Source organism: Pinus tabuliformis, chromosome 8, assembly GCF_031772625.1.
Source record: "Pinus tabuliformis cultivar Carrire ecotype Pingquan chromosome 8, CPIR1, whole genome shotgun sequence".
Taxonomy (NCBI): Eukaryota; Viridiplantae; Streptophyta; class Pinopsida; order Pinales; family Pinaceae; genus Pinus; species Pinus tabuliformis.
The window spans coordinates 1380303675-1380318898 of NC_142294.1; the positions used below are offsets into that span (position 1 = coordinate 1380303675).

At 37.3% G+C, this 15224-nt stretch overlaps 1 protein-coding gene across 1 annotated transcript; it reads left to right on the forward strand.

Moving 5' to 3' along the window:
• Positions 1-13894: 13894 nt before the first annotated feature.
• Positions 13895-14596, forward strand: LOC149240685 (uncharacterized). Its single transcript, XM_089370278.1, has one exon. It carries the CDS (start codon positions 13895-13897, stop codon positions 14594-14596), a length of 702 nt encoding a protein of 233 aa, XP_089226404.1.
• The last annotated feature ends 628 nt before the right edge of the window (positions 14597-15224 follow it).

Consider the following 15224-nt stretch of genomic DNA (forward strand, 5'->3'; position numbering starts at 1 on the left):
CCAAACTCCTTTTCACCAATCAAAAGCTGAATCAAATAAACACTTCTCTGACCGCTATACCCAGAACACAGTAACTGTAATCAAACACCAATTCTGAACCCAGAACATTGCAGCAATAAAACAGAAGCAGCTAGAACATAAATAAAGATATGTACGCTACTTCACTATTCAGCAACCTACGTGTATACGCTTCTGTATCACAACCAACTTGCGTATACGCTTCTTTCATTCACAGAAAAAGCGTGTATACGCACCTGTACTTGACTGAACCTACGTACAGATCTATAAAGGATAATTCATTCTTTTAAACATTCAGTGATTAGTTAACCCAGATTATTAGATATATAGATCTAGAGTGCGCCACATATAATAGATCAAAATCGTACAGAAATACCAATGTTCAAGCCTTGAGATTTTGATCCATCAATAGACCTTATCCTTCTTGCGCTCAGGTTCCTCCTTCATTCAGATCTAGATCTGCACCATAACCCAATCACTAGTATTCCAGATCTAGCACAATATCAGATATTCAATAAGTCTAAAAAATGATGCTTTGGCACATGATCTCCTTCCCCTTTTATAGTTTTAGGCCTTCCACAATTCCACGGTCCAAAACCATAATAAGCCAATATCAAGGACCCAATACCTGGGGTCAACACTTCTGATGAGATACCATGGTCCAAAACCATAGGTTCAAATACCAAGGACTAACTACCACAGACTAAAAGTAAATTCTCCAACATATACACGCTTTTCTTTGCATGAAAGTGCGTGTATACGCATACATGCCTTTGAAACGTCTAACCTGTGTGTATACGCATCTTAGTCTAGATGAACCTACGTATATGTCTTTTCCTTCATTCTGAAAGCCTGAACTGAGATCTGTTACCAAAGAGAGTTGCCATTAAGGACAACACCTGTGCCATAGTTCCAAACCAGAGCCATAATGCCAACAATCTCCCCCTTTGGACTGGATGGCAACCCAAAATCCTCAAAGTCATTCTCCCCCTTTGTCATCAAGGGCAAAGGGTTGTACTCCCCCTGAGTACATGCTGAAAATTCTGACCTGCTAAGCTGACCATGCTCCCCCTGACTGTAGACAAGATCTGCAAAAGATGTTCTTCAAGAAGAACCATGACTTATACATTATAAAAGACCTTCCTATCACCAAAAGACTCAATACATACATCCATCACCCAACCAAGTGGGGATCATCTACCCAACCAAGTGGGGATACATCAGAAATTTACATATGACAACCAATTACATTGCATCAATCATCCCAGGCATAGTGGGGAAACCAAAATAGGCCGTTACATGACCTTGATAAAAAGAAGATATACATGACATAGAGACGAAAAAATCAAGACTATGCAAATCACCAATAACTACTATCAGCAGCATCTGACAATCACTGAATATATCAGCAACCATGTTCTCCTTCTGTTCTTCTTTCTGCAGCTAATCCACCTGAACCAAAACCGTTTGAGTACTTGAACCAAGAGCTTCTAAGGTAATGCCAACAATGCATTATTAGAAGATTATCTGCTCCCCCTGAACCTGTGCCAGATGGTCTCTATCAGACCCATATCAGACTCTCTTCAACTAGAGTCTGTACTTGTTGATTTTCTTCAGAACTCCATATACACGACTGCACCTGCATAAATCGGCGTATGTACACGGATGCCCCTCATCCAACTCGCGTACACCAAATTTTCTTTGAAATAGACAAGCTTCAACTGCAGGATGAAGCATCAACTACTCCCAGCTTCTATCTGAGGTATTCAAATGTCTCTCTGAGCAGTGGTTTGGTGAGAATATCAGCAACTTGTTCCTTAGAATGAACATACTCCAATTTGACCTTTTGTTCCAACACTTGTTCCAGGAGAAAGTGATACTTGATCGGTATGTGCTTGGTCTTTGAATGCATGACTGGGTTCTTTGAAATGCTGATTGCACTTGTATTATCACATAAGATGGAGATAGGTGGTGTACAAGTGATTTGAAAATCCTGCAAGGTCTGCATCATCCAAAGAAGTTGAGTGCAGCAAGATGCAACAGCCACATATTCTGCTTCAGCTATAGATAAAGAAATCGAACTCTATTTCTTGCTGAACCAAGATACTAATCTGGAACCCATAAATAATGCACCACCACTTGTGCTCTTCCTGTCATCCATGCTTCCGGCCCAATCTGCATCTGTGTAAGCATGAAGTGTGAGATCTGTATCTCTAGGATACCATAAGCCATAGTTTTGAGTTCCTTGAAGGTACTTGAAGATTCTCTTGACTGCCTGAAGATGAGTTTCCTTTGGGTTTGCCTAAAATCTTCCAACTATTCCCACTGCATGCATGATGTCTGGTCGGGTACCTGTCAAATAAAGTAGACTTCCAATCATAGATCTGTAGGCTGGTTTATGCACTGCTGCTGATTCATCATTTTCACTGAGGTTGCATCCTGTGACCATGGGGGTACATACTGGTTTTGCATCTTCCATGCCATATTTCTTCAAAATCTTCTTGAGATACTTGGTTTGAGACAAGAAGATATCACCTTCATTTTGTTGGATTTGCAATCCAAGAAAATATGTCAATTCTCCAAGCAAAGACATTTCGAATTCTTTCTACATCACCAAGGCAAAGCTTTGACTCATATCTTCTTCATTGCTGCCAAAGATAATATCATCTACATACACAACAAGTATTAGCAATTTGTCATTTTCAATTTTTATATAAAGATTACTATCTGTTGATCCCTTTGAAAAACCTTGTTGATGAAGATATTTGTCCAAACATTAGTACCAAGCCCTTGGAGCTTGTTTAAGACCATAGAGAGCCTTTTTCAGTCTGCATACAAGATTTGGATCATTCCCAAGAATGAAACCATCTGGTTGCTCGATGTATGCTTCTTCTTCTAAGTCTCCATTCAGAAAGGCTGACTTCACATCCATTTGAAATACTTTGAACTTCTGAAAGCTTGAGAGAGCAAGGAACATTCGGATGGCCTCAAGTCTAGCAACGAGAGAAAAAGTTTCTTCAAAATCTACTCCTTCTTGTTGAGCATACCCTTTACAAACAAGTCTAGCCTTGTTTCTAATAACTTCCCCATTTTCATTCAACTTGTTCTTGAAGATCCATTTTTTTCCTATGACATTCTTATCTTTTGGTCTAGGAACCAAATCCCAAGTGTTGTTCTTTTCGATCTGCTCAAGTTCTTCATCCATTGCCTTGACCCAGCATTCATCTTTGCATGCCTCTTTTACATTTTGTGGTTCAGTGGAGGAGAGCGAAGCCAAATAGCTTGAGGCTTCTGCAATTGTTCTTCTTGTTTATATACCTGCTTCTTTCTGCCCCAAGATCTGAGATTCTGGATGATTCTTCTGAACGTACCTGGATGGAGTCTTTTCTTCAATCCATATCTGTTCGTCTGGTGACTCTTGAGGTTCTTCTTCATCATCTGTCTGATTTGCAGAGTAGTCTTCATTTTCTTCGATATTTTCATGATTTACTTGCCTAGGGATGTATCCTTTTTCATCAACCACTACATCAATGCTATCAACAATTCTTCCAAGTCTTTTATTGTAACACTTATATGCTTTGCTGTGGGGAGAATAACCAAGGAGAATGCCTTCATCTGATCTAGGTTCAAGTTTACCAAGCTGTTCATCGGCATTCTTAATATAGCATTTGCTCCCAAAAATTTTGAAATGCTTTAACGAAGGAGTCTCACCATACCAGAGTTCATGAGGAGTTTGAGTGCTGTTCACTCGGACATTTGTTTTGTTGAGAATAATAACCGCAGCAAATGCAGCTTCACCCCAGAAGGTTGCGGGAGTTCCAGACTCATCAAGCATAGCACGAGCCATTTGTTGGACTGTTCTGTTCATCCTTTCCACCACTCCATTTTGCTGAGGAGTCCTAGCTGTAGAGAATTCCCTTCTTATTCCATGTTCTTCATAGAAATCGAAAAATTCATTTGAGGTAAACTCCCCACCTCTGTCAGACCTGAGGCACTTAATTTTGTAATCTGATTCATTTTCAGCCAAGGCTTTGAAGGATTTGAATTTTTCGAATGCTTCATCTTTGTGATTCATAAGTCCTAACTAGACCATCCTGGAGAAGTCGTCAATGAATAATATAAAGTATTCCTCTCCTCGTGGTGACCTTGTCCTAAATGGACCACATACATCTGTATGGACTAGCTCAAGAGGCCTGCTGGCTGATCCTTCCTTCTCAGGAAAGTTAGTTCTGGTTTGCTTACCAAAGTGACATGATTTGCATATAGTGTTGTCTGGAATTTTGATGTCTGGAAGACCACGAACCGCCTGGTATTTGCATGCTTTCCTTATTTGTGAAAACCTTAGATGCCCCAACCTCCGATGCCATAACCAGTGTTCATCATCCTTGCTCAAATAGCATTGTTGTTGTCCTTCTTCAAATATGTAAAGATTATTTGGAGTTCTTCTGCCTTTGATCACTATTTTTCCTGTATCAAGATCACGAACACTACATCCATTTGATCGAAATATTGCCTCGGTTCCATGATCGCACATCCTACTGACACTCAGTAGATTATGCTTCAAGCCATCAACATACAAAACATTTCCAGCTTTGACCTTCTCTTTCAACTGAGCAGTGCCTTTTCCTTTTATGGCTGCAGGGGTATCATTTCCAAATGAAACCTTCTTTCCCTTTTCTAAAGTAGTATATGATTCAAGTTTTTCTTTATCACCTATCATATTCTTCGAACATCCGTTGTCGATATACCATAGATTTTCCTGTCCTTCTGCATAAAAAGCTATCCCACATATTTCTGGCTGTTGTTCCTTTATTTTCCATGTTCTGGTACTTGAGGCTTGTTCCTTTGTCTACCAAAACATGCTCCTGCATTCAGAATCTTCATGACCAAAGTTATTACAAATAGAACATTCCACTTCATTTTCAAGGGCCAAAAATTTGTTATAAGTCCTTTTCGTGATCCCAGTCATATTTCTTTGTTTTTGAGCTTCTCTAGTCATGATTGTCTTATAGGCACACATTGAGCTGCTTTGTGACCAAAGTTATGGCATGAGAAACATTGGCCATTGAAGAAACTCCTGCGATTATCAAATCTATCATCCAACCGATTGTAGTTTCTACTGACATCCATTCTTGAGGCAAATTGGGAAGATTTTACCTGTGGCTGGTTATAGCTTCTGTTTGTCCTTAAAGTAGCTTGCCCCCGATTTTCTTGATAGTCTTTGTTCGTCCTTGAGGTAAACTATCCCTGATCTACCTGATGATTTATATTTGGCCTTTTCTCGCTCCTCCTTGCTGCATCAAGATAGCTTTTGGAGGTGGATGCTTGAGATGCTTCTCCATTATATCCCAGACCTGTCTTGATTAGTGGAGAACGTTGCACATTGATGATCTCATCCAGAGTTTCAGATCCTTTAACAAATTTAAGATTAAGAGCTTTTGTTTTCTCAATCTCTTTTCTAAGACCAACAATTTCACATTCCAATTTTTCAAGATGTTTTTCCCTTTCAGCCAGTTGACATTGCAGAGAATCAATAATCACATTTTTCTCTTCTAAGCAAATTTTGAGATTAGACATCTCTTCATAAAAACCTTCTTCATCTATAGCATCCATGTAATCATCATCTTCAAAAGCCATTAAAAGTTTATAATCATTACCTCATTCATCTTCGTCACTATTTGAAATTCCATCACTATCTTCATGAGTGTAATAGCTTTTCTTATTTGCATTCTGTTTCTTGTTCCATCTAACAGGTTCCTTCCCCTTGTCAATCTTATCCTTATGAGGACATTTGGCAGCATAGTGACCTACTCTTACACAAGAAATGCATTTGAAAGGTAACTTACCTCGGAATCGTCCAGCACCCCATTGAAGATTTCTGACAAAATTTGATTCTTCTTCTTCTTCTGATATGTGTCCTGACTCATTGTAGTCTCCTTTTCCAGAAGCTTTGAAGGCATCTTCTCTCCTGTCTGATGGTCCTCCTTTCCTCATTTCATAAGCAGTTAGAATTCCATGTAGTTGTGACATTTGAAGGTTTTGAAGATTCTCCTTTTCTTCTATTGCAAAAACTTTAGATTCAAACCTAGGGGACAAAGATCTTAGGACTTTTTCAACCACAACAGCCTCTTTTACTTCTTCACCCAAAATTTTCATACAATTAACAATCTCATCTACATGAAGAAAATAGTTAGCCACACTTTCATCATTATACATTCTGAGATTTTCATACTGAATTCTGAGGGTTTGAAGTTTTGCTCGTTTTACCTGATCATCTCCTTCATAGCTCAGAACAATCTTGTCCCATATTTCTTTTGTGGATTTATATTTCATAACTTTGACAAATTCTGATTGTGATAGGCATCCCAATAGAGTATTGATCGCCTTTGCATTTGTTTTATATTGCTTCTTCTCAGCCGGATCTGTAGGAGTTGCTGCTGGAAAAGTATACCCTGTCTCTATGATATCCCAGACTTATGTACCCAAAGATTTAAGATAGGCAATAACTCTTACCTTCCAATATACGAAGTTTGTCCCATCAAAAACCGGTGGCCTGATTAATGCTTCCCTCTCGTAGTTGCTCATGATGAAGGATCTTCCTTCAAGCAATCAGGCTTCTTCAGAAGGACCTGCTCTGATACCAATTGTTGGAAATAATACTAAGAGGGGGGGGGGGGGGGGGGTGAATCAATATTATCAAGTCAAATATTTCCTTTTCAACTCCAGATAATATACGCTACTTCACTTAATAAAAATCGCATATATACGCAACTACAGATAAAGAAACCCGCGTATATAAAGAAGACTTATAATTTGATTTATCTTTCATATGTCAGTTATTAATCTGTGAATAAGAAGCAAATAAACAGTACCAGAAACAGTGAAACAGAGAAGAAGACAGTCACACAAAAGAACACAAGATATAAGGAGGAAACCCAATGTGGGTGAAAACCCCCTGCTGCAATTCGTCTCTATCTTCTTTTTAATTAGAAACTTCTCTTTACAATGTTTTGTACTGGAGCAGTCTTTACCAGTACGCAGGCTGCAACCTGCAGAGAGCTACAACTCTCTCTCGTTCTCCAACTTTCCTAGAAGGGAGCTCCAACCCCCTTAGTTCTTGTACTAGCTTGAAATACTAGTACGCATGCTTCTACCTACAGAAGGCTACAACCTTCTCTTTTCTTTCAGGGACCTCATTTCATTAATTTTCAGACTGGATCCACAAGTAACATCAATCAAACATCAAGAATTTCTGCATAAACCAAACTCCTTTTCACCAATCAAAAGCTGAATCAAATAAACACTTCTCTGACCACTGTACCCAGAACACAGTAACTGTAATCAAACACCAATTCTGAACCCAGAACACTGCAGCAATAAAACAGAAGCAGCTAGAACATAAATCAAGATATGTACGCTACTTCACTATTCAGCAACCTGCGTGTATACGCTTCTGTATCACAACCAACCTGCGTATACGCTTCTTTCATTCACAGAAAAAGCGTGTATACGCACCTGCACTTCACTGAACCTGCGTACAGATCTATAAAGGATAATTCATTCTTTTAAACATTCAGTGATTAGTTAACCCAGATTATCAGATTTATAGATCAAGAGTGCGCCACATATAACAGATCAAAATCATACAGAAATACCAATGTTCAAGCCTTGAGATTTTGATCCATCAATAGACTTTATCCTTCTTGCGCTCAGGTTCCTCCTTCATTCAGATCTAGATCTGCACCGTAACCCAATCACCAATATTCCAGATCTAGCGCAATATCAGATATTCAATAAATCCAAAAAATGATGCTTTGCCACATGATCTCCTTCCCCTTTTATAGTTTTAGGCCTTCCACAACACCACGGTCCAAAACCATAATAAGCCAATACCAAGGACCCAATACCTGGGGTCAACACTTCTGACGAGATACCATGGTCCAAAACCATAGGTTCAAATACCAAGGACTAACTACCACGGACCAAAATTAAATTCTCCAACATATACACGCTTTTCTTTGCATGAAAGTGCGTGTATACGCATACGCGCCTTTGAAATGTCTAACCCGCGTGTATACGTGTCTTAGTCTAGATGAACCTACGTATATGTATTTTCCTTCATTCTGAAAGCCTGAACTGAGATCTGTTACTAAAGAGAGTTGCCATCAAGGACAACACCTGTGCCATAGTTCCAAACCAGAGCCATAATGCCAACAGTTGTGACAATGTGATTAATGACAAATTTCATCACAACGTGAGGAATAACAAAAAAATATGCAATATGTTGAATCGTAAACTTCTTTGTAGCATCCCAAAAATAAAATGTTGTTGCAATGTGACAAGCAATAAACATCATCCCATTGTGATGAATAAAAAAGAACACCACAATGTGTCGAATAACAAAAATCATTTCAATGTAACAAATAATAAAATTCATTGCATTATAATGAATAACAATGAATGTGACAAATAAGATCATAATATGATGAACAATTTTGTTGCAATATGATGGACAAGAAATGATGTTTAAATGCGCTAAATAACAAGTAATGCCACAATGTCATGAATAATAAACATCATCACAATGTGATGAATAGTTAACAATGTCATGATGTAATTAACAATAAATGTCGTCACAATGAAAGCTATTGGAATGTGATGAAAAACAAAACATCATGACAATGTGGCAAACAACAAACATCGTCACAACCTCACAGACGAATAACACCATCAAAATGTGACAAAAAAAGTAACAATGTGAGAAAGAATATATGCCACCATACTATGATGAACAATAATTCAAGTTGCATTGTGCCAAACAACAAACCATTGACTTGGTTAATGTTAAAATTATTTAAATTCAATATAAATAAAATATTTAAAAAGTTAATAATTCATAAATATCAACATGGATTAAAAATTGTCATATATGTTATTCACTTTTTTTTTAATGTGAACAAATTCTAAAGAATTTTTTTATTAGATTTATTTATTTATTCACAATTTTTATTTATTATAAATTTATTTATTTCTTTGCAGCTTTTATTTATTTACAAATTTATTTTTTTATTTAAATTTTTATGTTGAACAAAAAATGACATTGCCATGCAACTAATGACAAACATTATCAAAATGTGATGAGCAACCAATGTGATCACAACATGATGAATAAGAAATGATGTCATAGTGTGATGAACATTAAATGTCTTTGTAACATGATGATTAGCAAATTTTGTTACAATGTGGTGAATGATAAACATCATCTCAATGTTGTATAGAAACATCAAAATGATGGCCATAGTTAAACCATGATCAAACAAAGTGAATCGATATTCAAACCATGGTCAACTATAGGCAATCATAGTCAACCATGGTTTACTATCATTGGTTGAGTATCGTTGACTATGACTAAACATAGTCAACCATATTCAAACAATGGTCAAACATACCATAATCAACCATGTTCAACCATATTCAAACCATTATCAACTATAGCAACCCAAATTTAACCATAGTGTAACAATTGTTACAATTTTTATTTATTTACAATTATTTATTTATTTACAAAATTAGTTATTTATTTAAAATTTTATGTTGAACAAGAAATAATGTCAAGATGTAAAAAAAAGTTGTCACAATGAGATAAATGACAAATTCATCACAACATGATGAATAGAAAACAATGTTTCAATGTGATGAACACTAAACACGTTTGCAATATGATGAACATCGAATTTTGTTACAATGTGATTAACAATAGACTACTCTAGAGTGCATCAAACAAAAAACATATTTTTAATGTGTTGAACGACAAAGATCATTGCAACAAGAGGAATAATAACCTTCTGTGTGTTATGACAAACAAACAATGTTAGAATATGGTGAGCAATAAATGTTATTGCAACATGGAAAACAACAAATAAAGTTGCATTGTTCTAAACAACAAATACTGCGACATTGTCATGAATAATAAACATTTTCACAATGTGATGCCCTGTAAACAATGTGATGATGTGATTAATAAAATATGTTGTTATAATGAAATATGTTTCAATCTCATGAACAACAAACATCATCACAATGTGACAAATAAAAACCATTGTAACAAGCTAACAAATAATAAATGTCATAAACATTGTGACAAATAATAAACAACGTAGCAATTGGACAAAATATATGTTGTCATGATATGATAAACAACAAATGAAGTTGCATAGTGCCAAACAACAAATCATGAATCTTTCTTATGTTAAAAATATCTAAGTTTAGTACAAGTAAAATCTTAACATTATATATGAAGAAAGAGATTACAACAGTAAATTTTAACTATGTTGCATAAAATTTAGTAATTTATAAATAGTCAAATATAGTAAAATAATGGTAAACCATAATAAAACCATGGTTAAGCATAGTCAAGGCATAGAGAACCATAGTCAAACCATATAAAGTCTTCATCAAATAATGGTTAACCATCAGAAAACATCATTAAAATGGAAACTATAGTGAAACCATGCTCAACCTTAGAGAAAATATGATCAAACATAGTGAAGAAATATTCAAACCATGGTCAATGATAGTCTATTATGGTCAATGAGAGTCAAACAATGGTCAACCACACCATAATCAACCATGTTTAGCCATATTCAAGCCATGGTCAAACCATAGTCAACCAATGCCAATCATAGTGGAATAATCATTAACTATTGTCAACCATCATCAAAATGGTAACCAAAGTCAAACCGTGGTCAACCATGGAAAACCCATAAGTTAAACCATGCTTAATCATATTGAAGTGATATTCAAACCATGGTCAATTGTAGTCAACCAAATCCAAACATTGTCAACCATGGTCAAACATAGTTAAACAATGGTCGACCATAGTTAAACCATAGTTAACCTCGTTTAGTAATGTAGCATAATTTTTTTTTTACATTAACAATTAACTATCCTTAGTTGTCGTCAATCGTGTCATTCCTCTTCAACCTTCAATGTAACATCAACCACGTTCAACCATAGTTGATAAACATTAATGTAACAATGCTCAACATTCATATAACATAAATAGATTGTCACATTATAGGTTAACCAAGGCCAAACTTGATCAAGCATGGTCAACCCTCGCCAATGATGGTTAACATTCTCAAGGAAGGTAAACCATGGTCACCCGTGTCAGCCATCATCTACCATTTTTAGCCATCTTCAGCTATTAATAACCCTTGGCAACCATGGTTAACCATTGTCAATCATGGTGAACGTTAATCAACATTTTTTAACCGTAGTTAGATAATGTCAACAATAATCAACCACGGTCTAATAAGTTGTGCCATGCATATTGGTTGTGAACTAGCACACCACATTAATGAAGTAGTTGATATATATTGATTGACATATATCAACCACTTTATTAATGTTCAAGGAAAATTTTAAGGATAGAAATTTATCTTGAAGTTTAGAAATCTTGGGGAATCTTAGTACTCCCTAATATGTAAATTGTAAAATATTTGGTGATATCATTGTAACTATATTCAAATTTCTAATGATTTTATATATATTCTCCATAATATTTTGGTGATATTTAAGGTGAAAATGTTTTATACTATAAAATTTGGGCGAATAATTTTTAGAAAAAATGGAATTTGGGGAATATCTTTTTTGGAAAAAACATGAAAACTTAGCCCATCTACAAATATTAGCCCCTAAATGTTTCCTTGCGTGGTTTTGCTAGTTTCATTAAGCAATCGATTTTTATTTTTACATCAATTCCCATATTAGAATTTCTTAAATCACCATAGATCCATCTTAAGCCTCAAAATATTAAGCATTGGAGAGTAATCAAATTTCTTACAGTGTGTCCGCTTGGGGTAGCTCAATTGGAAATGGTTGTGAAAATGAAATTTAACCGAAATGGGATATTCAAGAGAAGTATTTGTGCAAACCTCCTTGGAACACACCTTTAGCGGGCTCTGCAACTTGAGAAAGGTTTGAAGTTGGCATCGAGTTTGGTTTTAGGGTTGTATGGCAGGTCATGCGGGGGGAGCACCGCTCCCTCCTACAGTCAAGTCGTCACGAAGGGAGATAAGGAGGCCGGAGGGAAGCAGTTCAAAACACCGATGGAAAAGATTTCAGAAACAAGAGGAAAGGAAACAATGGGAAGAAATGGGATCTAGAATCAGGAAGAAAAACAATAGAAATCGAGTCAAGAAAGGGAGAAGGAAGGAAGTAGTAGGAAAATGCCTCATATGAAAACTACGGGAGTCTGCAAACCCAAATCGAGCATCATCCCCAGGGTCATATTAAGTGATCTAGCGATTCAAGTGCACAGAGACCATATGAGAGAACATGTGATCATCTGCAAGTTGATGGGGTTATGGCCAACGGAGAGGGCTTTACACATCTAGATCAGGAGCCATTGGAAGCCCAAAGGAGAAATACATTTGCATATGGGTTCTAAGGGCTACTTCACGGTGGTGTTTGCGAGCCTAGAGGACAAAGATAGAGTGTTTGAGGGGGGACCTTACTTTTATGCTACGACAAGACTCTACATGCATCCTTGGATGGTGAGCTTTGTGCCGGAACGTGAAACATTCACATCCATATCGGTTTGGATCAGGCTATACTGATTACCTCTGGACTACTGGCAACCAGAGTCCTTAAAAACTATAGGCAATAAGCTGGGGCATTTTTTGAAAATATCAGAGGTAACTCTCAAAGGTAAATATACTTCCTTCGCCCGAATATGTGTGGAAATGGATCTATCTAGAGCCCTTCCAGAAGCAATAATCTTAGAATTATATGATGAGGAATGGGTGCAAATGGTAGACTATGAGCACATACCATTCATCTATCACAAATGTCATGAACATGGCCATCTATTTAGATACTGCCCCACAAACAATGTGGAAAGCAATGGGAAAACCTCTGTGGACAAAGATCATGAGGGTTTTACCAAGGTTGGGAGCAAAGGGAAAGGGGATAAGAGATCACATAAGAAGACAAGCGAAGACAAATAGACAAGACGGAATAGTTTCAAAATCCGAGAGGAAGTGAAGGAGAGCATGGAGACAGTCCAAGTCAAGGAGAACATCCCCAAGGAGTAGGATATGGAAACTGAAATGGAGGATATCCTAGTAAACAACTAGTAGACAGAGGAGCTACAAAGCTGCATGGAGATCAGCAAGGACCATGAGATGACCCCAAGTGAGGCAGGTATGGAGGATCATGAACTACAAGAGATTCTAGACAAGGAAAATCTAGATCTAGAACAATTTCTGGAACAAGGAAAGAACAAAGGTGTGGACTCATTGCCAAAAGAAGATTATGATCGATTCCAACGACACTATCTATGGATGGAACAATCAAAGGGAACTGGTGTCGAATGAAACCACGAAATCCAAAAGGAGAGTGGGGTCAAAATGATGGAGAACCCGCAAACACTATCTCCAAAAAAGTCAGGAAGGAAAAGAGGAAGGAAAAGATAGAATGAACTGCTAACTGAATGTGGAAAACTATTGATTAACTCAGGTAAGATTAAATATCTTACTAGTCATTGTTTTACCAACCTTTCTTAATGAATCTTACAACCTGGACTATTAGAGGTTTAGGTAGTAAAGGGAAACAGAGAAATCTCAACAATAGAATAAAAGAAGTAAAACCAGATATGGTCTTTATTCAGGAGACAAAATGTTCTATGGAGAAAATAAGGGAAATTCATAATAAATGGTTAATCAAGGATGATTATTTGGAAGTTAAATCCAATAACTCTGTAGGTGGGATTCTCACATTGTGGGATCCACAGAAATTGGGAATCCTGGATGCTGAAGCATCTAGGAACTATCTTTCTTTGATGTGTAGTCCTATAGGTGACAAGGAGACATACATGATAACTAATGTATATGGCCCTCAACAGCAAGCTGATAAACTCAAGCTGGTCACCTCCTTGGAAGCTCTTAGAGCACGTTGTCCCAATATACCCTGGATACTTGCAGGTGATTCGAATATGATAAGATCTCCCTCAGAAAAAAAAGGAGGCACTAGACAGCTTGGCAGAGACTCTGAAGCTTTCCGAGATTTCCTCATGAACATGGGACTGGTGGATAACGAGACTATAAATGGAACCTTCACTTGGAACAACAAAAGAGGAGGGGTTTCCCAAGTGGCATATAAATTGGATAGGTTCATTGTTTATGAGGATCTCATCCTCACAGGATCAACCATCACAACATCCGTTCTGCCCTTTGGAGGCTCAGATCATTGTCCCGTACAGCTAGAAGCTTCTTCTATGGGTACTCTGAGGAATAGGCCTTTCAGATTCGAAAATGCCTGGCTCTCTCACCCCAATTTCACCAGTAACATTGCCAATTGGTGGAAGGAGGATTTGAATATTCAGGGTACCAAGATGTACATGCTCCAACAGAGACTAAAACACATTAAATCCAAACTTAAGGACTGGAACAAAAAAGAATTTGGGGATATCATCAAGGCCAGAATAAGTATTGAACAAAAACTCCAGGAACTCAATCAGATCAACATCACAGAGGGCTTCAATGAGGAAAGACAGAACCTAACTGATTCTCTGTAGGAAGAATGGGAGGAGCATTGCCTTTAAGAGGAAACATTTTGGAGACAGAAATCTAGAATTCAATGGATCAAAGAGGGAGAAAGGAACACTAAGTTCTTCCACAAATCCACTATGGCCAACAGGGCACATAACATAATCACAAAGCTAAAGTATTCTCAAGGTATGAAGCTTGTCGCACGCAAGGACATGGAATCAGTCGTAGTACAACACTTCTATGACATTGCAAAGGAGCCTATGGAAGACAGATCTAGGTTCATTGATAAGATCACCCAGCACATTGCCAAGTTGGTCACGAGCGAGGACAACCACAATCTCAACATGCTAGACTCAGAAGAGGAAGTCAATGACGTGATCAAGGAAATGAAAAATGGAAAAGCACCAGGTCCAGATGGTTTAAATGTTGATTTCTTAAAAGCCCGTTGGGATACAGTCAAACAGGACATCCTAGAGGTGGTGGAAGACTCAAGACAACACAAAAAGGTTCTGAAAGCTCTGAATGCAACCTTTATAGCTTTAATCCCCAAAAAGGAGAATTACATTACTCCAGATGGGTTTAGGCCCATCGCCTTATGTAATGTGGTGTATAAAATCATCTCCAAAGTGATAGCCAACAGACTCAAGCCACTGC